The sequence below is a fragment of the Passer montanus genome, unplaced genomic scaffold (assembly GCF_014805655.1).
Source record: "Passer montanus isolate IOZ18808 unplaced genomic scaffold, ASM1480565v1 scaffold10, whole genome shotgun sequence".
Taxonomy (NCBI): domain Eukaryota; kingdom Metazoa; phylum Chordata; class Aves; order Passeriformes; family Passeridae; genus Passer; species Passer montanus.
Window position 1 is genome coordinate 21,945,431 of NW_024356505.1, and position 25,163 is coordinate 21,970,593.

The 25,163-nt window shown below is 37.5% G+C and overlaps 1 protein-coding gene across 5 annotated transcripts in view; it reads right to left on the reverse strand.

The window, feature by feature from the left end:
- Window positions 1–25,163, reverse strand: part of CDK14 (cyclin dependent kinase 14) — a 382,986-nt gene that overhangs the window by 231,403 nt on the left and 126,420 nt on the right. For all 5 annotated transcript variants that reach the window (XM_039707409.1, XM_039707401.1, XM_039707426.1 and 2 more), the window contains 2 exons: window positions 16,929–17,023; window positions 906–968 (listed from right to left, as the gene is read on the reverse strand). In XM_039707409.1, coding sequence (XP_039563343.1) covers window positions 906–968; window positions 16,929–17,023 — 158 coding nt within the window. The remainder of the gene's footprint in view (window positions 1–905; window positions 969–16,928; window positions 17,024–25,163) is intronic.

The window sequence follows — 25,163 nt, forward strand, 5'->3', positions numbered from 1 at the left end:
TTTTTTAAAACCAAACAGGCTTTCTGGCTTTTCCAGAAAAGAGAGAGAGATTTCATCAACTTCTACATTTCAGCAAGTTACATCCTGGAATAAAGTTCTCAGTATGACAAGTGAAGACTTAAACACTTCCAAAGTAGAACAACAATGGGACTGATGTCCAAGTGCAAGACAATTGTAACAAACATCATCTGAGTGATCTATAATCACACAACACATTCTGCATGTCTGGTTGCCTTCCATTTCATGCTAAAATAATTTCACTGACTTCCCAAGTACTAACTGGATCAAGTCTCTACTCATCTATCTTTCCATTAAATCCTGCTAATAAACTCTCTCTTTCCTGTGTGATGATTCTCAGTATCTACCTTAGAAGGAAGATAAATTTCCAAAGTGAGATCAGCTATGAAAATTCTGATCTCATCCAAGAAAGTGTGCAAAAAGATTAAGGAAGATTTTATATGTTCATATAAAAAGCAGTACATTCAGCTAATACAATTAATTACAGTTCCCTCAAACTTGATGAACCCACACTAATTTACCTAACTGAAGATCTAGCACTGACAGCCTAAAGCATGTTTACCCTGGGCTTTTAGGGCAGTGTAGTCTTAAGAGCAAATGTTTAAATGGAGGGGAGGGATTACCAACACTGTTAACAACATTCACAGCATTCAAATATTTTGGCTCTGAGTCAATTTTACAAACCTCAGAAATTCTATTGCAGGAATGCTCAAATACTTGAATTTGTAATTATTTTCAAAGAAACCAAATATTTAAAAATACAGTTAATATGCCAGGCATTTTCCCTTTAGCTAGCAATCAGTTTCTATGAAATAGCTGACATGACATTTTTTGCAAAGTTACTGCTACTGCATTTGCCTTGAATGTGTGCTCTTTTTGACTCTTACCTTCACATTCTCTGGATGAAGCCCTCCGGGGTGTTTGTCCATGTACTGACATAAATCAGTGTGCTAAAAGAAAGTCAGATGGAGAAAACTATATTAATATCCATATGACTGCAGCAATAAATACCCCTCTACTTAGGAGTGTACATAACAAATGGAAAATAAGATTTTTTTTCAGCCACACGTGCAAACATACATTTGTATCTTTACACTCACATCATTTAACAGCCTTGATAACTGATATGAATATTCAACAAATGCAAATTAATATTTTTTTTCTAACACCTTCCATTTGGTAGATTAATTACCTGAATTTTAATACCATTCTAAAACTTGTAAGGACAGTATCACCATCAACACCATAAAGATAATATCTAGACAGAAGAGGAAGAACCTAAAGGGAGAATCTCACATTCAACTCCCCTTGTTCACATTATAACTGCCCTTTAAATATAATTTTATAGTGATTCTAGATTAAGATGGGTTAAAGGTTTAGAAAATAAAGCTGAAAAGCATTGCATATCAGAGTACTGAATGGTACTTTCTAGCTCAAAAAGAAGCACATATTATGGACATGTACAGCCATTAAATACAGATACTTTAGAAAAGAACATCAAGGAAAATTCAAACTTAAGTTTTCACTTCATAGTTACCTATATTTCCTGCAAAAATAGTATGAATCTTCATCAGAAATTTCAAAAAGACCTTCAATGCATAGATTAATGTTATTTTTAATGAATAAATATTTATAGCTTTTACTATGGAAACATTTTTCTCTGAATTCTTCTTATATTTCTACACTTCAGCAGCATGGTTTCAGACAAATGGCATGATGCTTCTCTAATGTGCTTGCACAACTCAGCTTCTGGAATTATGTTCAGAATAAAAACCACAAAAATATGCCCTTGATTAACCAGCAAATACTCAGAGACAGACTCTGCCTTCCACATCTGTTTTCTGAACACATCTGGTAAAAATCATCCAACATTCCTTGAAAAGCTACTTGGCAATACCTGCCTCACATACACAAGAGCCCATATAAATACAGGCACTTTTCAAAGTTAGAGTTTTGGACAAAAGCTGCCTTCCAAACAGCAGAATGGTGTCTCTGTGCAACATTTGCCAAACCAGGAGGGGTTCTTTAGCTTTCTTTTGCAGAGTTATGCAGATACATGGCAGAGTTCACACCCAAGACACAAAGATAGTCATAGCCATGGCTATCCTACGTAATTGCTTCTGAAATCACAAACTACAAACACACATTGTGCATGTGGAATTAACTTTGCAAAGACATGAAGATGCACAGGATGATTAAGCTCTGCACTAGCAACTATTTTCACAAATTCTTACGTGGCTTCAAGAGAGCAAGAGCCCTGACTGTGGAAATTGCTTGAATCCCAAAATGAACAGCATGTGTATCACAGGGGGAGAGGGCATGCTCAAACAGGCAAACTACACTAAATACAACAAAACAGAGATTATTTCAAAATGCAAGATACAGAGAGCAATTATTCAATTTATAGTTTATAAATTAGTGAATACATTTACAAAGAAAATTTTCAGATTAATTAAAAATATTCTACCAGTGAATTGTTAGTGTCAAAGAAGTGCATTTTCCATAAAGATTCTTAAGTTTCTCATTTCTGTGAAATCTTTAGCCTTAAGGTACAAATTCCTCTTCCATTCTCCCATTCTTCTCTTCCATTCTCTACTTCATTCATAGTATTTGCCACTATTTTGTCTTCTGTGTTTTGACTGACTGTGGTGGTAATGAAGCTTTCTGGGACTGCACCAATAAACCATGCCACAAATGGACCAGTCACCCTTCAGTACACATCACCGCATTACACATTTTTGTTTACTGTATGAACACCAAGAAAACATACTTAAACAAAGTCATCTGCTAACCTTGTCATTTGTTTTAATAAACTAACAGATTCTAAGTACTAATCCCAGCAAAAGAATCTGCCTTAATATCAGCTGAAACACATTATTACAGGTGATGACTGGTGTCAAACAAGAAATTGGTGGGAATCCAGTCATTTTAATGGTTATCTGTTATTCATGAGACATGCCAGTCTTTGAATAGCACTAGCACCTGCAGTGCTCAAAAGATGTTTAAAGGAAGGCCTGAAATTTCACTTTAGAAAGCCCAGTAGGGGTGGCCAGGGAAGGCTGGCCCATCCTCAGACACAGCCATCGTGGCCTGGCTCAAGGAATTATCATTTGATTCCAGTTTAGTCTTTCAGCCTTTGTGAACAACAGATAAGCTGGTAGGTGGGGCGTTTATTGCTTCCTTCACCCTCTGTTGATTTCTAGAATTTGCAACCAGTCAGCTGGCAGAAGCCAGATCAGAGGAAGACAAACACAGTGTCCCTTCTGAAAGTCCCATTCCTGAAGCCTCACCACTCCAGCCACATTAACTGCACATTTTTATTCACCAAAAGCTTTTCATTTTATTCAGAGCCACAACTCTAGGAATAGCAATAAGTCATATGTTTTATTTCCAATATACTTGTAACAAATGGTGAGGATAACCCCATTTTCTTATGCTTATATTTCAGTTACTATTTGGATGAATTTTCTCCATACAGAAACATCAAAGATGATCATGTTTGTGTTATCCATCATTAACTTATTCTTCCTACCCCAAGGATGAAGACAACTGGGAGCCTGATATAACTTTCTGCCATCAGTTTAACCATCAAAACCTACAGAAATTGATTGAACACGTCTACCTAAAAGTCAGTGTAAGCATCAATTCCCTCAGAATCCTGGAAACCTTACAGAGTCAATTGTGCTGCAGTCTTTTGCCATTTTTTTTTTTCTCCACACACACACTACAGGAATCTGTGGCAAACCTTCATTCAAATAAGGAAGAGAAATTGAATGTATTTTCTGTTCAAATCTTTCTACAATTTGCTTTCATAAAACTAAGAGTCTTTCTCATGAACGTAACAAAACATTATGGTAAGAACTGCAGAAACAACTTATAATGTTAGAGTACATTGCTCCCCACTTTAAAAAAAAAGAAGGTGGCAGCAAAGCAAAGGCAGCATCAGCTGCTCCTCTTTTCCAAGGTAGGGACTGAATGCACATTGAATTAAACATTAGTATAGCTAGGAAAACTGACAGTGCTGCAGAGACAGCTCTTTCTAAACCTGTTTTCCCTTTTGGCAGCCAAAGTGTCTGCTCCAGTGCTCGTGTGCACAACTGACATTGAAGAAGACAACATGAATGCAAGTTCAGGAAAGCACTAGAAAGGAAAAGAAGAGAGCAGGCTGGATGAAAGTGGTTCTTTTTAATAGTATTCCATGAAATTTGTACTATATAGATGCAGTCTTTTTCTTCATGCCATATTTGAAGGTGGAAAACAATGTGCTTTCCCAAGTGGAAGAGTGGCTGCCAGTACAGCCTGCCATACTCTCACACTGGAGTCTTGGCTGCAGTCACCACCCTGATCTAATAAAATAGATACCCTAAAGGAAAATTCAATACACAATTACATATTGGCAATAACATAAAACTATATTGAAACAAAGACAAGAAACAGACCAACCAATACACGTTTTACAGTCCATTCTGCACTGTCTCAGAAGGTCAGGGCACCTCACAGGGAAGCAGCATACTGGGAATGGAGTACGGAGACTTCCAAGTAATTGAACACCTTCTGATCCCAAATGGACCTGGCTAGACCAATTCTGCTTCAAGCTAGTTTTTAACAGCTCTATCAGCCATACTGTCAATCCCCAACACACACAAATGACCAAATACCACATGCTGACAGAACATTTGATATTTTAGTTTAAGTTCAAAATCCCATTAGTTCCTGCTCTTTACACTCCAGCAGTTTACCCACACCTACATGTACAAATATTCAATTAGCACTCTGCTCCAAACAGTTACACAAAAAACAATATGCACAGATAAATCAAGTTTCTATAGAGAAGAACTCAAAAGCTAGGAAAGTCCTGAACTAATGGGGTTTATTCTACCTTCTATTTGTTTCCCCATTGAATGTATATTATGACAACTCCTAAAAGCTCATATGTTTTTTTGCTTCCCAGGATTAGACATACTCACTGAACAGAATAGGAGATACTTGATTAAAAAACAGCTGTGCTGTTTTACAGTTAGGAGTTTTTCTCCTATTCTCAAACAACTTGCAGAGTCTGGGTTTTTTACTACTTTGAAGACAGAAATAATCTCACAGGTTTTCCTACCCTGCTTGTAGCTATGCTTAGTGACACGCTCTCCAAACACAGAATAATTTCATAGCAATGCAGGAGACATAGGGCATTACTTCCTTTTATCAGATAGCGACTACAAGCAAAGACAAAAAAAAAAAATCCTAAGAATCACTGATCTGAGCAATTCTGTTCAAAGAACTTTGGTTTTGACTTTTCAGAGTATTTGCCACTATTTTGTTTTGACTGACTGACTGGGGTGGTGATGAAAGATATTCTGCTCTTCAGGTGCATCTTCAGCCCTCCACACCCCCCTACTTTTTGCTGTCTCTGATGGGCAATGTGGTTTGCCCTAAGCTAAGAACACCTGGTGGACATTGCAGAGGGAACTGTCTGGATGCTCTCATTCCAGAGATGGGGAAGCTGACATTTTATTATTTGTTTTATTTTGATGCACACTGGTCTGAAAAAGAATATAAAATACATTGGTAATACTTAAATACATATTAACAATAAATCTAAGCATAATCATCCACCCAATCATTGTGTCCTTCTCACGCCTGGCTGAGAGCCTTGTCTCAACTACTCTGCAACACTGGCTTCGGTTACAGCCGTAAATGTGTAATGCTTTTGCAAAGGAGACTGAGAATCTCATGCTGAATAGCAGAAATCTGTAATGATAGCAATTTCAGCTGGTGATGACAATTCTCAATACAGCAAGGGTGGAACCCAGTTCTCTACAGCAGTATTACCTAACTTGTCTTGAAGTGATACTTTGAATGAGGCAGGAACCTCAGAAGACATCCGTAGTTCCCACATTCACAAAAAACTAGATAAATTCAACGACAATCACAGGCTTTCACCACATAATCCTCTGTAGAGCTGCACAACAGGCACTTCCACAAGGGTGAAAAAAGGAGATTGCCCAGGCCATCTTTAACTTGCTGTCTTCCAATTATAAGAGCTTTACTTTCCCACTTCAGTAACAAAACAATATTTTCTGCATAACCTGTAATGCTTTAAGTGAACAACTCGATCTCTCCTCCCACTACTGGCTTCCCCAGAAATAATTTCACTTTGTTAGAAATGAATAGCTACAATATTGAAGTGAGACACTAAAGTCTTTGACAAGAGAGGAGGAATCTTCAAAGACATAGCTCTTAAGTACAATGTATGATTTTTCTAAAGCTTAACACTTGACCAAATTTGGGGCAATTTTCAAAATAATAGTCCAATGCTACCCACAGCACAAAGGCAACCCATCCCCTAAATTCCAAATCCATACTGTACAGCTTGGCTATTTAAAATGAGGGTCCTCCAGATAGAGGTTCAAGATATCTTGGCCATTTTCAATGAAAGTAAATAGTAAATATAGGTAATCTGAGACAGGCTTTGCCATTTTTGCCTTCAAATAATTGTATTTCACTACTGTGTGCCAGCAGATCACTACTCCAGAGCTGCACCTTGACTTCAGGTTCTAGCACACACAGCTACATCTCCTTGAGAAGGCCCTGTCCAGCCTTTTTGTTACCTTCTCTCAGCGCATTAAAACACAAACTCTTTCCTCAGTGCACTTCTCAAGTAACAAGGCCTCCATTAAGAGACCCATGACCCTTCCTGGGGTAGATGGAACAACTTTTAGATAGAGCAGAAACTGCACAGTGCTTCCTAGGATAGGGGGTAGAAAACCCATACTCAGCAATGCTGGCTCACCTAGTCCTGTTTCCAAACTAAATATAGAAGCACATCAGCCAATGCACATTTTGACCCAAACTTAAATTAATTGCAAATATTTTCCTCCCTGTGATAGAGAGAAGTATCACAACTCCTACAGGTACCTGAACATGACAGAGAGATTAAGTTACTTTTCTAACATAACTGCTCATAGTCTAAACAAAAATCAACAAAGTGGTACAAGAATTTAAAAAAAAAAAAAAAAAAAAAAAATCAACAAAGTCGTACAAGAATTTAAAAAAAAGAAAAAAAGAAAACACACACTTGCTCAGACTCTCTGTAATATTTTTCTCCCCTACCATCAACCATCTCATTTTCTCCCCATACCATCAACTACCCTGACAACTCCACAAAAAGTATGATTTACTTATGAAATAGTGTCTTCCAGACTCACGTGGATGAAATTAATTGGGGGTTTGATTTAGACTTGGGACAATGTATAATTGTAAGAAGGTACTATTTATTCAGCAAGACTCTGATTTATAAGTAGACACATGTGGGTTTATGTTTGTGAGCATACTGGGTATAAGCATCTGCTGAAGGGAAAAGAATTCTGGTTGATATTTATACAACTGAAGCAAGGTTTATATACATATATCCTAGGTCTGGAAAAGAGAGAGTATGGAAACAAAGGGGGAAAAAAAAGACAAATGTTGATGATTCTTCCCTTCTCCTCTTGAAGGAATTCTAATTATGAATAGATGAGTAAAACACAAACTAGAAATATACTCAGATTTGCTCTGTGCTTCACTTTGACATCAGCTGTTTTGCTCAGCTATTCCTGCTCAGAAATCAGACTCTGCTACCAAACACAAACCTGTTCAGACAAAGGATGGGACATTTCCTTTCAAAGGCATGGCTAGTGACATGAAATGATCTCTACTTTATCCACCCTCCTCCATAATAACAATGTGACTGTCATTCTCTTTTAATTAAATTAGTCACTTCTATTTCCCATAAAATACATTCTCTTTCCCTCCTCTTCCTCAGCCATGATAAATCTCCATGTGACTTAGGCATCCCATAACTCTGCCTAATTGGTTTCAGCTGTCATTTTTGAAGCTGAAATGCACGGAGAGCCCGGGGCTTGTGAATGGAACAGGAAGCACTTCCAACTTCATTCCCATCATGTAAAACCAGCAATGTGTAAGAGCCCTCCCATTAAAACAAAAACGGGAGGATTTGGCTGCCGGCGATGCCATCGTGCAGCAGACAGATTGTGCTGCTCCACTGAGGCAGTGAGGCTGTTGTGAGCCATTCCTCTCTGTTCAAAGTAGAGCACACATTATTTATGCCCTAGCAGCTTTCCCGACTAAAATACTTCCCCCCTTTTGTCACCAAGAAATTCTTAAACCAATAATATAATTTACCAATAAAAGGATGGGCACCAGGAATATTTAAAGTGACAGGAGAACAAAAAAAGCTAATTCCTTTTAAATGGCATGTATCCTTCAACATAAGCATTCTGCGGATTACTGTGCCACTGTTTAAATTTATTTCATGTCACTGGTATCTTCAAAAGTGTCACAGACTTTTATTTTCATGTATTTCAGTGGCTTTGTATAATTCAATCTTTTCCCTCTATGAGATGACAGTGTTACCCATGCTAACAAAAAATACCCTACAAGGTATCTCTGGGTGATACCTAAGCAACTTCCAGAAAAACAGCAGCAGGCAGCAGCACCAGCTGTGCTGAGCAGCAGGGGAAAGATCTATATTAGGGATTCAAGGAAGAAAAAACTGCCCCACAAGACACTCGTAATGAAAACAATTCTGCTAACAGATGTTTTTAGTGCCTTGGATTTCTCTCACACTGTCAACAAAGATAAGCATACTTCAAAATATATGAACAATACTATATAAAAAAGGAGACTAGGTGGTGGGAGAGTACATAACACAGATAGAAACATATCTGAAAATCCCAGAGAGAAAAAGGGATACACAGTTGTCTGATTTTTGACTGTTGCTATAAAAGATAAATTTATTTATGGATACAAAGACCCTGTTCATTTCACAAAGAATAATCTGGTTCCTTTCAGACAAGTGAAACACACACCACTAAGGAAAGAATTGCTGAATGAACTAAAAGATCTTCAACAAAATACAGCTTTCTAAAGATGCCAGTTTATCCTCCTCCTTATTCTCTATCCACCTTAATAATTCTATCAGCTTTGTGTTCTTAGTAAATCAGGTTAAGGAGACAAAACCCACTTAATTTAGTGAGATTATCTGAACAAAAGTGACATTGCACAAATAAGTAGGGATTCCTGTTTAGTGTGACCAAAACCTAGGACCATATTATCAGCTTGTGCAAACTGTGATGGACTTAGAGACCTCAAAATGAACAGAGTTGGGACAATTTTTGCAAGCTGTAACACAGGCGCCCTCAAGGATGGGCATGTGCACTTTTCCTCTAATTTGTTATGTCACTGAGCTTCCACAACACTGACCACGATATGAATGTATAACAAACAAACACACAAACAAAAATATAATAACAATTTGAATATACAAGAAAGTTTCTTGTTAGAGCATGGAAGATACCCATAGGCTCATGGTGAGAGTACGTGCTCCAGGACCATGTAAGCAGAACACATACATGGGAGGGAGGCTGACAATCCACATACAGCCACACTGGTCAAGTATCCACATTAATATTGGCATGGCACTGACCATGGATAATTCAGTTGTATCCACACAAGATCAGCTGGCACAAGAGCCCTTCCATGGTGGTGTGTGCTGGGCAAGAAAACAAACACCATCTTCAGGGCAGGAAAGGACCAGTGCAAAGCCTCCCTTTAAAGACTTCCACATCCTACACAGACCTCTCTTCGCACTGGCTGAGTGATTTTTTTCCTGTTATGTATCCTAATCCTAACTGTCCATGCATGATTGTAAGATTAATAAAAATTTTGTTGGCAAAAACTCAGTTCAGACTGCAAGGCACACAAAATAAAAGTGATGCTTCCACAAATTAGATCCTCTTTAATCAAAGTAGTAAAACAGAAACAATTAATAGAGCTTTTTAACTTTCAAGAGCTGGCTCTGCTTATTACTAAAGCTTGGTTCTTGCTTCCTCCTATTTGCCATTTCTTAATTATCTTTTACATCGTAAAACTATAAACATAAAAATATCTGCAGTTATTGATTTATTCATTCTGACTTCAGGATTTTACTACTTTTATTTTGCCTGAACTGCTCACCTAAGTTTCTGTGTATTAAAGATTGCATAGATGTATTTTTTATCAATACGACTAAATTAGTACAAAGCTACATACTTCATTCAGGAAGGAAATATCTATTTTTAAGATTTAGAATTATGGTAATCATCACTTTTCAAACAGTAAGTTCTGGACTGATCATTTGTTTATTTGTTTTTTCAATCTGCACTGAATAAATCAGAGCTTCACATTTTAAGAGGAATTAAGAGTTACAACCTATATTATTAAAGACAGCCTGAGGGAAAAAAAAAAGTTTAATTAGACTGGACAGTCTCTAGTGCAAGCTGAGATACTGTCAGGTGTCACCTCAGAGGGAACTAGGCCATGTCAGTTTATGATGGAAATAAAAAGATAAGGAATATGTGGGATGCCTTCAGAACTACCGATGATAGAGCTGTGCACAAATCTATAACAGAAATAATTAATTACTAAAAAAAAGCCAAGCAAAAAACCAACACACACGAACAAACAAAAAGCACACAACTAAAAGAATTTTTTTAAAACTTTGTTTAAAGTAATAAAATAAAGTGATGTATTTTTTCTTCAGTTCCTGACACAGGAAAGCAACAGCATATTAACTTCACTGAAAGACTAAAACTATTCATATTTTGCTGATTAAAGTTATGATGCAGAAAGATACATATAGAAAGGACTTAAAAAAAATAATAATCTTACCTATATCTACTATCAATGACAAAATTCTGTTGATTATTTGCCTAAATTGTTCTTTAAAAACTGACAATATTAGACAAACCATCACCCCATAGCAGCTTCTGAAGTGCTTTATTATTGTTAGTATGGAAGGGGCATTTCTTGACTTCAATCTTTCTCTTCCTTACTGTAATTTCAGATTTTCTTTTTCATCCTCTTAACCATACACATAGAAATAGGTCACTGACTTTCTCTATGATATATTTAAAGGTTGTAAATGTCTCATCCTTTTTTTATCCCCAACTCTTTAGAGCCCTACTTACTTTGACTTTTCCTTAGAAGGCTTTATTCTCGATGTTTACTCACCCTTGTCTTTTTCCCCCTCAGGTCTCCAGCTGATTCATGTCTTTCTTGTGTGTAAAAATTTACCCTTTAGGATAGTAGTCTCACCTGTATCAAGTAGAGTGTCACCGCTGGCATATCTCCTATGCACATGCATCTTACTACATGAATGTGTTTTTAATGTACTGCAATGACACTTGCATTTTTATCTGTAATTTAGGAAAAAGCTAATTAGGATCTGTCAGAATAGTAGAATATCTCACGGGATTTCCAGTATTCTGTCAGCTCAACTCTTGATGTTTCGTATGCTCTGATTTTGTTGTGTGTGTTGTTTTTTTTTTTTAATGATTACATTGAATGCAAGTGTTAATACTTAATACAAAGAAGAAGAAATAATAGATTCTAATTATTAAATGGTGCACAGCACACCACCAATCTAATCAATATTTACCAACTGTTAGTAAATTGTACAAAAATTGGTCATTCAGATACACACAGCCTTCCAGCCTGTTGGACTGTAAATCTTGATTAATTGTATTAATACACCTATTCATCAGCATGTGCCCTCCATATGAAGTCTACACAACATGTTGAAATCCAGCAAAGACAGGATCACAGAATCACAGAACATGCTGAGTTGGAAGAAACCCACAAGGACCATCAAGTCCAACTCCTGGCCCTGCACAGCATCATCCCTAAGAGTTACACCATGTGCTCAAGAATATTGCATGAGTAACATCTGCCCTTGCTAGACATGTGTAAACTTCTTAGACTAGCAGGAGTATTTTTATCTAAATTAAAATAAACTTTTCATTCCTTCTTTCCTAGCAATGCCCATATCTGGCAGAATCCTTACCTCTCAGCAAAGCACTAAACACTTTCCTTCTGAAATCCCACCTCAATCCCTCCCTCCTGAAACCTATTCTGTTTGCATTTCCAGCCTATACTTGGACATCAGCAGCACCTGTCTCTGATCTGCTCATTAAAACTTGAAAAACAAGGCTTTTACCAAGAGTACTATTCCCTTACTGCCTATTCTCAATAGTACAGGATTTCCTTTCTCTCTGTTTACTCTCAGCCTTGATCTGTCATCTTTTTGACTGCAATTTAACCAATGCAACTTAAGGCAAGCCTGGGCCATGAGGCAGGGTTAAACCACAGAGGAGCAGCTCCTTCTCTGGTCAAGGTAAACACAAACTACCAAATTCAACTGCTGGGAGCCCTCGGTGGCTGCTCCTGGCCAGGGAGGACAAACATGTTCCCAGCAAGCAAGGGTGGCTGCAGGCACCGGGCTTTTTGCAGAGCTTCACTAGCTTTCAGTTCTTGCTTACCATAGCTGGGCAGGCACCTTGATTTCAAGCGGGAAGAAAATCACCCACCATTTCACTTTCTCGCCAAAATAATGTAACTCGGGCTCCAAATAAGTTTCACTTTAAGTCAAGGATTAGAAGACTCCTCCTTCCTTCTTGTGCCCAGTTTCTCCCTAGGTATTACACATCACTGAAGGATCCCAGTGATAACAGCTCAAAAGCTGCTGTGAGACACTACTGATTTTCCGTGCTCTCTCATCCACTAAAAAAAAGGCTTTGTTTGTTTTCACAAACAATCAATGCCATCATACCTTTAGTTTCAACACTTGCTCCCTAATAAAATAAATAAAAATGCAAAAACAATAATAGTCTTCAAATCATCAAAAGTTATAAAAAATTGAAATTTTTGCAATGGAAAAATTTTTGATCCTTGCAAGTGATTAATTTTGCCCACTTTCTTACATTACACTTTCTAAGTATTATGTGGGACAAATTTGTCCCAAGACAAATTCAAAATCTCAGCTGTGTAATTCTTAATTCTGTTAAAGAGTATATATGTCAATTTCCAATAAGCTTTAAAATGAGAAACTCACACCTATTTTTTTTCTTGCAGGAAATGGGAGGGAAATGTAACTAATGAACTTCATTAAGTAAACTCATTGTATAACAACCTATTTTAGCTGCTGTAATGAAGCAATGATAATTAAATGTTCTTTAATGGAAAGGAATTTTTAGAAGCAAAAACATACACAAATATTAAAATAGGCAAGGCAATTGAAAATGCTTGGGTTTAAATTACATTAGATTACTCAAGCTTTTTCACTGTTGAGGAAGACATAATATTGCTCATTACTCATCCTTCCAATTATAAGTATCTGTTCTTGTTGCAAAGCTAGTTCATAAATATTGAAAGCATGATGTAAAGTATTGCCATACTAGCTCACTTTTACATGCCAGGAATAGGATGAGCTGCGGGTTCATTTATTGATAATAATATACTTACATAATTATGCATAAACTGAAAACCTCATTATCATTCTAGCAAGCCTGTAGCAAATACATTTTGCTTAGGATTGCCTTTCAGCAATTATAGGTTTCTAAATTCAGTCATCTTCCTTCTAAATAAACAAGTGAAGCAGCAAACGGCAGCAGCTAATGATCATTTTAGAGCAAACAGATGTGAAGGCATCTTCAGAGATCTCACCTATGAAATGCACCACCTCCCTGGGCAAACCTGGCCATACCAGTGACACTGGCACTAGAGCCACCACCCCCATGAGATCACCTAAACTATCACCTAACCAGAGCCTGGGGAGGAAGGGAACAAAACCTTTGTGAGCAAGTTGCATGCCTCCACTGAACTGTAAAGCTGAACTGACCTTTTACTTCAGTCTCAGGCAGCAGATGTAAAGTGTGTCAAAATTTTATTTTCAGGTCTTGCTTAGCACATCCCAGTTAACTATGCAGAAATAATTTTCTTTACCATGTATACATGAAAGACTATCAGCCATAGAGGTTTTGTAGAGGAAATTCCAAGCAGGTCATACTCAAAACTCCCTAGGTAATAATACCTCTAAGTCATCCAGTGATAAAACTGAGCTCTAAGCATGCTTTGCAATATGCTGATGTAAGAGGTAACATATACCTTAGTAACAAGATACTGTATTCTAAGTTATTTTGACTAAGTTCTTTCATTCAAAATGAGTAAGCTCCCTTTCTCTTCTTCCTCTTCTTTCACATAAATGTACAGCTCCACATCCACCACCAAATGTTTATATGTAGAATAAATTTGTCCTGATCTTCAACTGTCAGAGAGACTTTTCCAAGACTGACTTTTCTTAGCTTTGCAGACCACCAAGGTTAAAGTTAAAAAACTGTCATGTCTTCACCTGATAGACATACATATTTAAAAGAAAACTAATTTGAAGGACCCAGAGAATTTAATGACTGCCATGTTCCCTTTCAGAGGCTATTCTCCTTTCAGCACTTAACTTACCACCATAATGCATTTAGCAATTTAAGGTGCTACATGAAATTAAATTTCATTCTATTCTTTCAGGGTCAATGCTGAAACCAAACACCTCTGATAACCTTAGACATTTCACCAGTATTATTTTCCCTAAGGAATCATCACCAACCTAGCAGCCCAAAGTTTCCATTTTCTGAGAACTCTCAGATCACTAACTGTTCATTCCTAATTTAGTCAAGATAACTCACTCAGATGTCTTTTATTATGTTTGAAAAGGTCAGTAGTGATCAATGACAATAATGTATCAGTTCCATGATATCACTTTATGAAATAAATCAAATTCAATCCCTTTTAGGTTAGGATTCAGTCATTCAAAAACGTACACCACCATGTACTTTTAATCACATGAACATTTTGACTTCTTTCAGTGCAAATTACCCATATGATTGAGCTAAACCATGTACAGGTGTTAAAATAACAACAAACCAGACATTACAGATACAGAGCTCATAACACCAATTACACAGCTAGATTGCATACTCAACCAGCCAAAATTTGTACATTTAAATGGGCACCTATAATTTTTACCTCTGCACATTCACACCATGCACTGAATGGAAGCTTTATAACCAAAGGAATAAATTAGATCCATGCAATCGTGCAATTAAAACCTGTATCATGCACACCCACAAGAATTCATTTCAGGTTATGCGGCCATTCTCAAGCATTATCAGATAGCATTCACTGCTTGATCAGACTAACCTTACATTACTGAGCAATGAAAACAGGCTTTTGTTAAGAAATTCTGTCATCTCAAGGCACAGGAGCATGTTACAATGTTGTTATTATACAGTCTTTATGCTGTTTGGATATAATAAAGTATCCTTCCCTTCTTCCCCAGCAGCACCTTGAGAGACTGCCTATCAGCCTAAGCATTAAAATATTACTTGGATCAGTTGCTAGAAACCATTACTAAATGAGATTCTCAAACAGTCTCAATAGCTACCAAACACCATGGGAACCAAAATGTGCAACTTTCAGCAGGGATGGTCCCTTGTTGAAAAACAGCTTAGTGAATCCAGAAGAATGTGCCACTGCATGAAGCTTAATCTGTGTCTGTACATGGCTGGGAGCCAGTCTTAAACAATCTATCTTAAACAACTTGTCTAAACAACCTTACTGGATAGAAAATGCAGAAACTTGCATCAGTGTAATAAGTAAAGTGTAAAATCCACCCATTTTAAATTAGTGTAATAGGCAAATCCGTCTATTTTAGGGAGAAACATATTCTATACATCTAATTTCTCAACCAGTTCCAAAGAATACAGCTAAATACAGCTGCTGATAAATGGGATTGCAAAATGTATTCATGTAAAGATATGCAAATAAGTGTACATTGACCATTATATAAAATTAAGTATCAAGGCTTTTCCTATGCTTATTCAGTGTGTAAGTCAGGAGTAGGAACATTACTGAATTTTAAAAAAGGAATTAAATTTTTATTACTGTTCCCATATCTGAGGTAAAAAAATACATACTGTATCAAATGCTCACAGGCTGCTGAAGCTGAATGCCCTCACCCTCAGAATGCAGCACATTTACGTAAATACACAAGGTGAATGGCTTCTCCAGACAGGATTCTGTGATGCTGTGTGCATTGTCATGTAAAAATTAAGGCCTGCCCCCAAGAAGCACATAAAATAATTCCATCTGTCTTAAGCAGAGTTGTATTTAGAGTACTGCTAGCAATCACTGTACTTTATAAACACAGTGCTTTACAGAGTGTAATACAATAACTGATATTATACTGAAAATTTGACGGTGTCTAAAGTCATTTGTTTCTTTTAAATTACATGCTCTTGGACCCATCTGTGAAAACTGGGAGGTTAATTATGATAGCACATTGCACAATTCCACAGCTAAATGCTGAAGTAGTTCTACATAAATGCCATATGTTTGTCTTAGAAAAACTAAAAAGATTAATTAGGAGGCCAAGGCCAGTACTTTGGAAAGTAATACTCTCAACACTATTAGATCCTTATACTGCCTACTATGTAAATTGAAGTTTTAATTAATAGATAAAGCATTAGTCATGGAAAAGCTAAAAAAACCCCAAATTCTAAATTATATGCTTCACACATTTTTTACTGATATTGCTTAAAAAAAGACACTCTGCACAAGCCAATCACAAAAAATGGCAATTTAAACTTGATACAAGCTTTGCATCAATGAGCTACCTGTTAAGCATTTCAGTCCTATTCCTCCCTACACTACTCTCACCTGTTTAAAGTTACCTGATCACATCAATAAAGAACAAGCTCCAGTATACAAGCTATAACTATGAAGCAGAGTAAGTTTGAAAAGTCAGCTCAACTGCCTAAAGTCCTTCATGAGTCTGGAAGCCACCTCTCCATCTCTGACTCTGGTTTAGCCCAGCTTTCCACTTTTAGCTTACACCACTAGAAAGTAAAATCTCTTATAGCTATCACTCTCCTGAATAAAGTAAAAGGTTATTTTGGCCTGATTTACAGATCACTGATGATAAAGAGAGCACTTCCACAGAATTCAATATGCTCTGGATCATATCTAGAACATACAGTCACTTTACTCACCACATATTCAAACACAAGTGTCAAGGTCTCCTTGGTGTGAATGATGTCATGAAGCAGCACAATGTTTGCATGTTTCAATCCTTTCAAAAGAGAAGCTGAAAAACAAAACATACAAGTTATCTTAAAGAGTATCCAGATATCATACTGATTTGCTCTCCTTTTTTAGTGACTTAAATGAGCTTCATAACCTCACAACTAATAGTTGTGCTTTAGTATCTTCTATGTTCATGAGTTCCACACATCCAGTTTTTGAAGATCACACCTTCCCATTCAATGCTATTTTCTCCACCTTGCTGGTCAAACTCAGCCTCAATCTGAGGCCAAAATGAGCTGGAGCAAGAGATTCTTTCTTTACACAGCCTCCTCTAAGTGAATCACTCATGTCTCAGCAACCAGACACCAAGAGCACTCCTACACTCAAAGGTATTTTTTTCTCTCAGACAAAAGTCAAGCATGTCTTTTCAAAACATAATCTCTCCTATCCAACACAACAGTTGCTGTCTAAATTAAGTGCAGCGTCGTTCCTAAGAATAGGGTTTTAAGCAATAATACTCCATTCCAATATAACAGAGATTTAATAAATCATTTGTATTAGCCCATGAGAATAAATACATGGTATTTTCTCACTATATTTTTAAAGGTACTAGCTCATGTTTTCAGGAAAGACAAAGACTTATCTAGTAAACTTTCAGGTAATGTCCTTCACTAATTTTTGTTTACAACCTAATACATATTTAATGTTCATTCCATATTACATATTTAATGTTCCACAAGACATGGCATATTTTAGCAATATATGCTGACAAGCCATGTGTTGTTACCAATGTCATTCTGTTGTGGGTGCCTTGTCATCTCATGCATACATCTGAGCAGGACTATCAGTCACCCTAGCAAGTAAATAATGGATACAAAGACATGCAAATGAGAGGCACATTTCTAAACTGAATAATGTGGAACTTTCTTCTCTCACACTTCTACTTTTGTCAAAGAAAAAAATGAAAGGCCAAGTGTGTGTCTCAATCCTTTACTGTGCAGAAAGGAAACCACAGAGCTTCCACAGCGCTGTTACCCCTTGCTGTCCTATTCAGGGATTTCTATCAGGCTGAGGTAACTCCAGGGGTCATCTGGCTTTGAATTAAGATAAGTACATATCATCTCTCATACTGGTGTTTAGGAGGCCAATCTGACAAGTTAATCACTCTAGGAAGCAACACAAAAGCAACATGGCATCTGGCTGCATCAGTGTTCCTCCACAAGCACCCTTAGCAGCAAACTCTGGGATTCATCCTAGGCAGAAGGCAGACAGCAGAGGAAAATACCATAAAGCTGCTTCAAAGTCAGTATCATCACAGACATCATGAAGACAGGACTGCAAACCTACAAGGAAGCTTTTTGACCAAGAATGAGGCAACCCAACAACCTGGATGAAGAGATGAGAAGAAAAATTTCAAAAGAGTTTGCTTTAGCCTGCACTCCACAGCAACAGCTCGTGCTATTTAGAGAGCCAGCACAGAGAAGTCTTTCCTGTGCTGATTCTGTTGCCACTGAGCTGTAAAACAGCTACTGTAATTACAAATAAGAATTTCGTGCTATTTAGAGAGCCAACACAGAGAAGTCTTTCCTGTGCTCTGATTCTGTTGCCACTGAGCTGTAAAACAGCTACTGTAATTACAAATAAGAATTTCAGACATTTGATCAGTGCATGTCTAGAAACTGTTAATATCTCCAAAATTAAATAGAGGCCTTTTTCAGAAAAGAAGAGCCATGAGCAATTTTCAAGGGTTCTTCATCTTAAAATTTGGACAATTTCTTGGAATTGAAGCTCAGAGAAATTTGGATATGTTAGGACTTTTTTTAAAGACAATGATGAGAAATTACTGCTGGAAAAAGGAATGGATACAAACAAAAGATAAAGAACAACTCTTTTGAAGGGTACATTCTAACAAAAACAAGAACTTTTAACCTGGAAAACCCTAAGAAGATTTCACCTGAAGTAACTGAGGTTTTCACCAGCTCTTTCCTCAAACCCTATTGAATGACCACACATTCACAGACAATGTGAACAAAAAAACTTTCTCCTAGCAGAGCCTGTGTCACACTGTAATAGTATTTATGGCCTCTGTCAGCTTTTGCTGTTCAGATCATCACCTGAGGCCTTTAATTCCTCTAGTTGGCCATTACATTGTTGCTAGAATCTCTATAAGGGTCATTAAATCTTAAAGAGTACATTGAAAGCAGCTTACCTCAAGGTCTTTGCAAATACTGTCTTTCCCCTTCAGTCCCCTCCCCCACTCTTATTTATCTTCTCTAATATCCAATTCTCCCCATTTACAGCCTCAATAATCAGCATCTGCCATATATTACAAGAACTAAAAAATTTCACCTGCAGGGTGAAATTTCTGTCTTCTCCATTAGTCCAAATGAAATACAGTAAGTAATACAGCACAGAGAGCAAAATCATCTTAATTGCACTAATTTTACACTGCAGAAATAACCAATTACACTATCAATTTATATTGTGAGAAAACAAATATAACTGGTGAAAATAAGAGAATTACCCCACATGTTCTTCTACCAGGACTTACCATTAAGATTGCCTGTCTTTTGAAAACACTGTTTCATTTCTTTAAAAAAAAAATAAAAAGAGGGCAGGAGGGAAATTAAAAATAGCGGGGGGGGAAGGATCAGGGAGGAAATTAAAAAGAGAATAAACAAGTTGTCTGAAACAGGTAAGCTGTTTTTTCTTCCACGGTGTGCTTTAAAAACAAAGTGAAATATGAACCATAACATGGAGGTTTTTTCCCCAGAAAAACAGCTTTTCAGAATAAATGACCTCTACACCTCCTCTTTTGGGCAAGTTTTTACAGGAAGGGGATAGAACTTTGGATGAACTCCACTAATTCAAAGGCAAAATCCAGAAATCCACATCCAAAAGAATAAAGGGAGTCCAGAGAATCTGTCAGCGTCAACTTGAGACGAGGCTGACTTTACCTTTGAAGCTGCCAATGCAGCTGCTACTGGAGCTCAGTAAAAAGTCAGGTGCTGCTGTGCCTGGTGTTACTTCTAGAACAAAATAATTCTGTCAGAGAAGGCCATCTCCACCCAGTGATTATTACCCACAGATTTCACACAGAGTTGTTTTCTTTTAAGACAAAAAGACTAAAATAATGTTGAAAAAGCATTGCAACAACTCACAAAAGTGGGACCAATGTACTAGTACTCACTGTACTCTTAACATGTATTTTTAATAACAAAAAAATACAATGCTGCTTCAAAAGTACTGGCACTCTTTTTTTTTTACCCTTGGTATGAAATGTAAGATAAACAGATGGCAGCACTTTTAATTAATTTCTCCAAAGAGTTCTGAGGAGGAAGAGCAGCAAGGAATGTTAAAATTTATTTTTAAAACACTTTGGACAAAGTATGATATGGGTTTGAATGGCCAGGTGCTTTTTCTGTCACCTGTGTTTGCACAGTCCCACACAGCAAATTCTAATAGTAAAACCCAGGGAAGGCGAATTGTTGACATGTTCCAACAATTAACAACATCCCAGATGATGATTTCTGTGACTTTTACACAAGCTCATGATCTGAGTTGCTAAATGTACCAACACTCCACACTTTCCATCAAGGGCTAATAACCATATTTGCATACTTAAAGGAAACACATTGCATTTGCTTGAATAACCATCACAGGCTTCGCTTCCAACAAGGGAATGCTCTCATCTATTATGAGCTCCTGGCAAGCTGCCATATCGCTTGTGCTGGTCAAGGAGGTTTTTGCTGTTCCCAGATGAGCTGGATTCTAAAGTACACTCACTCCACAAGCAAGGCAAGCCAGATGGACTGCAGCCAACTCTTACCCAAAACCTGAGTAGGTGCTTCGCTCCCTGCGGGGTTTACAGCATCAGCTCAAGCCTGACACTCCATTTAACAAAGCCTTGTGACTTTTAGATCAGCCTCGGCTTGGGAGTGTTTGAAAAAGGCTATTCCCATATCTCATAAAGTAATATTTCACAGCTGTTTGATAAATTCAACAAAAGCAACTATTACTATTGACTCCCAGGTCACATGGAAGAACTTTTCACTAGCAAAGATAGTAGTGGACATGGTGAGTACATTAAGCTCGAACATTAATTATGGTCCTTTGATCATCCATTCAGTCTTTCAATTCCTTAGTATCCTTTCTGAGTACTCTCACTTTGTGAAAAATCACAAATCTCCACTGTGGCTTTAGACAGAAAAATAACCCATGATTTTCAAACTGGTTGATATTTCAGTGACCTGGAAGTTTTTCTCAGCAGCAGCAGAACTCGGCCTCATGCTGCTCATATGCAACATAATGTACAACTGCTGATGATGCTCTCTCATATTTCCACATTTTCAACATTCTTCTAAAAAGCATAACTATAAAAATACCTGCTTTCCTCAGTATCTGGGGTGTCCTCTGGGATTACCATGCATCAGTACTAACTATTGCTCATGCTGCTACTCAGATGCAGTGCTCACCCTTTCTCACTGCCTCTCCAGGAGGATTTCTCTCATCAGGAGACTTTTGAAGACTGTACACCATGGAAGCTTACACTTCCCTAATGCTGTTAAAGCAACTGTGCATCTTTGCTGCCCTGTTGGATTTCTGACACGCCAAAGAACACATTCTAGTCAGTAACACAAATCTGTGAAAGTAAGTAAGCTGCTGTGCTTCAAAGCCAAACAACTTTTATTTAAAATTCTGCAGCTTGTCACACTCTGCAGACACAACGGTGCTCTCTGTCAGAGTGCCAACTTCCTTGCATACACAGTTGGGATCAGTCTCTGAGCTCTCCTGGAAAGGCATCCTTAGTGAGAAAACATTCATGGGGTTTTTTTCTTATAATCATGTTTTCTGAAAAAACACACTCAAATGTGTCTTACTGCCTGCACAAACTACAGTTCTGCTTCTCTCCCAGCAACTTATTTTCAATCTATACATCTTTCATAGCAATTTTTAAAATTTGGCCTGAGAGCAAAACGCCCCATATACTTCTCATCCACTTCCCACACAGCAGGGATTTCTGTGTGCAAAATGTTAGAATTCTACCACAGAGACAGGAATTCAGCACTCTGTTGGTTTTGCAGCAATAAATGTGCAGTAATTTCCTCCTCAGAAATGCAGTTCCCAAATCTACACTTTGCTATTTTCCAGTTCACCCATCTGAAATTATTTACTATGAGCAAATAGCTTTGCTTTCCTAGAACCCTAACATAACAAAATTCATTTCAGTGAAAACTGTACATCCTAGGTAGGAACACACTGACCAGAAACTTCCCACCTTCTCACCACAGGATATATTCTGCAGAGTGAATATTATTTATAGCACATAAGTAATCATTGATTTTAGAGCTGCATACCTATAAACACACAGAATTGGCCAGTTTCCATTCTGATCTTAGCGGACACAATGCAATAAAGATAGGTAGGTCACTCTTCAGCTTGGAAAACTTTTTAGGAGGAAGTTTCATAACAAATTGCAAAAGAATTTGTGAGCTACAGAGAGAAGAAAAAGCAGAAAACTTGAGATGGGTTATTACATGAGCTTAGCTCAATTGTCTTCTTTACAGCCAATTCCACCTTCATGAAAGTCTCTTCTAGATCTAACAAATAGTCCTTACTCTCGTTTTCACTAAGTCAAAAAAAGGACAGTCTGCCATTAAGGAAGTAAACAGTGCTTCACATGCTTGCAAGAAAGTACTTGTAGTCCTTCACCTGTAGGTTGCTTTGTTGGAGGAACTACATGGATCAAATTAAATTCATTTACCTCCTCAGCACCAATTCAGGCTTACATGAGAGACTTGAACTTTTAACCAAGTATTTTTTTTTTGTTTGTGAAATGTCTTCTTGCTGCTCCTTCTTGAAAGTACAGTATGCTATTAGAGAAGAAATACTGAAAAAGGGTGTGTGTAAAAATGCATAGGCACCACCAAAGGTTCTTCTTGTTAGAGCTGTCGTCCCCTAAGCAAAAGGCAAGTTACAAACCTGCTACAATCTCTTTGTCTGTTGAACTGGAATAAAACACTGGAAGGACTGATCAAATAAGCTCTGAAAAGCACTACAATATATTATTCTAACAGTTATAGAGAAGACTGCTGCCATATGAAATGAATGTCTCTTTCATTACATTCTAGATATAAATACATGCATTGTGTATTGTTCCCAGTGCTCTTCCAACACAAGTGCAGATGGAGGTTAAAAATAATGAGACATCATCCTATTAAAGCCAGACTCTTTTGGAAAGCAATTACAATATGCTACTCCTGTCTTGTAGCAGCCAGTCATATTTTGCCTTCCCTACCCATTTCAGTATTCAAGAGGAGGAAACTGTGTAAACCAAAAATATGCAGTTGTTCAGAGAAAACAACCCTATCATGCAGGTAGCATGTGAAAGCAGGAACATTTCTATTACTTTTAGATGCACACATAGCATGACTAGGATTAATAACACAATCTCTAAAACTATCACTGGCTGTATTTAGACCTGTTATCATGATGATTTTCAGACATTGTCTTCACATAAATATCTATATACCTTAGGAAGTTACTTTGGAAGTTTTCAACCTAAAGAGTTCCTCCCATCTCTCAAAAGCAGGCTTTAGTAACAACTTCTGTAACCCACAGAATAACTTTCCCTTTGGGAAAAAAAACAAACTCCTCAATCCAGTGTTTTGGAGTAGAGATTAAAAACCTGGGAGCAAAGAGGCCTTTAAAATAGAAATACATGCTTTGCCATCTCTGTAAAACTACTCTAAATTTGGTCAAGTTAAAGCTTTGAAAATTGTCTCTTTGGGTCAGCCTCACTCTCAGCAGTGTGAAAGGAAGGAGAAATACCAAAAAGGGGAGATGGCAGGAGGGGCTGCGATCCACAGTGGAAGCTAGGACAGCTGGGTAAGGAGAAAAAAAAGCCATAGGACAAATGAGCATCCTTCAGAGTTGGAAAAATGCAGGAAGTGAAAAGAGTGCATAGACAAGACAGAAAAGGGACAGGATGCAGAGCACTAGGTAGGCAAACACATTTTGGGGGAAGTACACATGAGCCTGCAGACACTAGCACATATTCTCCACTGATGTCCCTACAGGAACCCAAGATTCCCACTGCTTTCAGCAGGAATCAATGAAAGCATCTGGCAGCTTCCCTCATTCTCCTGCAATTTCAGCCCGCAGAGAGAAGCACCCTTCAAAGTACCAGTTAACATTTCAGTTCAAGCAGGATGTGCTCATATGAGAGGCTAGCAAATATATTGAAACATTGGAGTGCAGATGCAACACCAGAAAATGGAAGAGAGATTTCCACTTGCTTTTTCAAACACTTGGAACGTTACTTATACAAAAATCCAATTTAAAATAAAGAATGCTAAACCAAGTGCTCAAAACAGAGATGGACTACAATTGCAGGGGCTGCCACAATGCAAACCCTCAGATACACATTCCTGATGTCACTACCATGAGATAAGCCAGAGTTTCAGTTCACAGCTGCTTCACATCTATCTTGCATTTATCTGACACTTTGACAACCTGCAAATTCACAGCCCAACTTCTCCCTGAAGTGGCCAACTTGTGTGCCTGTACCCATTAACTCTTCTCAGGTCTTTAATTTTGTGTTACAGACAGAATTAATACAGTGGAAGGATCTTGACCATTCATGAGAGAAGGTGAAAACTCTACAAGGTCTAAGTCAGAAGAAAATCAGCCTGGTCTATACCCTTACTTACCACTGACTAAGCATAACTAAGTCACTCAAGCTGATAATATTACCATGTTCCAATTTCACTTTTGATCTTCATTCACACTTACCAGAACATTGGTCTATAGCCTTATTTACCACTGACTAAGCATAACTTTAAGTCACTCAAGCTGATAATATTACCATGTTCCAATTTCACTTTTGATCTTCATTCACACTTACCAGAACAGCAGAGTGCATACAATTATTACAGAACCCCAAGCAACACTGTGCACTTATATTACCCAGCATTATGCAAGTACTCTGAATGTCATCTCAAAATCATAATTTAAAAGGACTCTTGGCAAGTGGGGTGCTGACAAGATGAACAAATATTTAAATAGCCAGAGTAGAGTGACGAGTGTTCTAGAAATTTTCAAAACCATCTGTGTTTTAGTAATGCACAGTAGGTGCCTATAGCTAGAGCCACCCATCAAGAACATTAAATTAAATTAATCAATCATCATCCAACACAGGC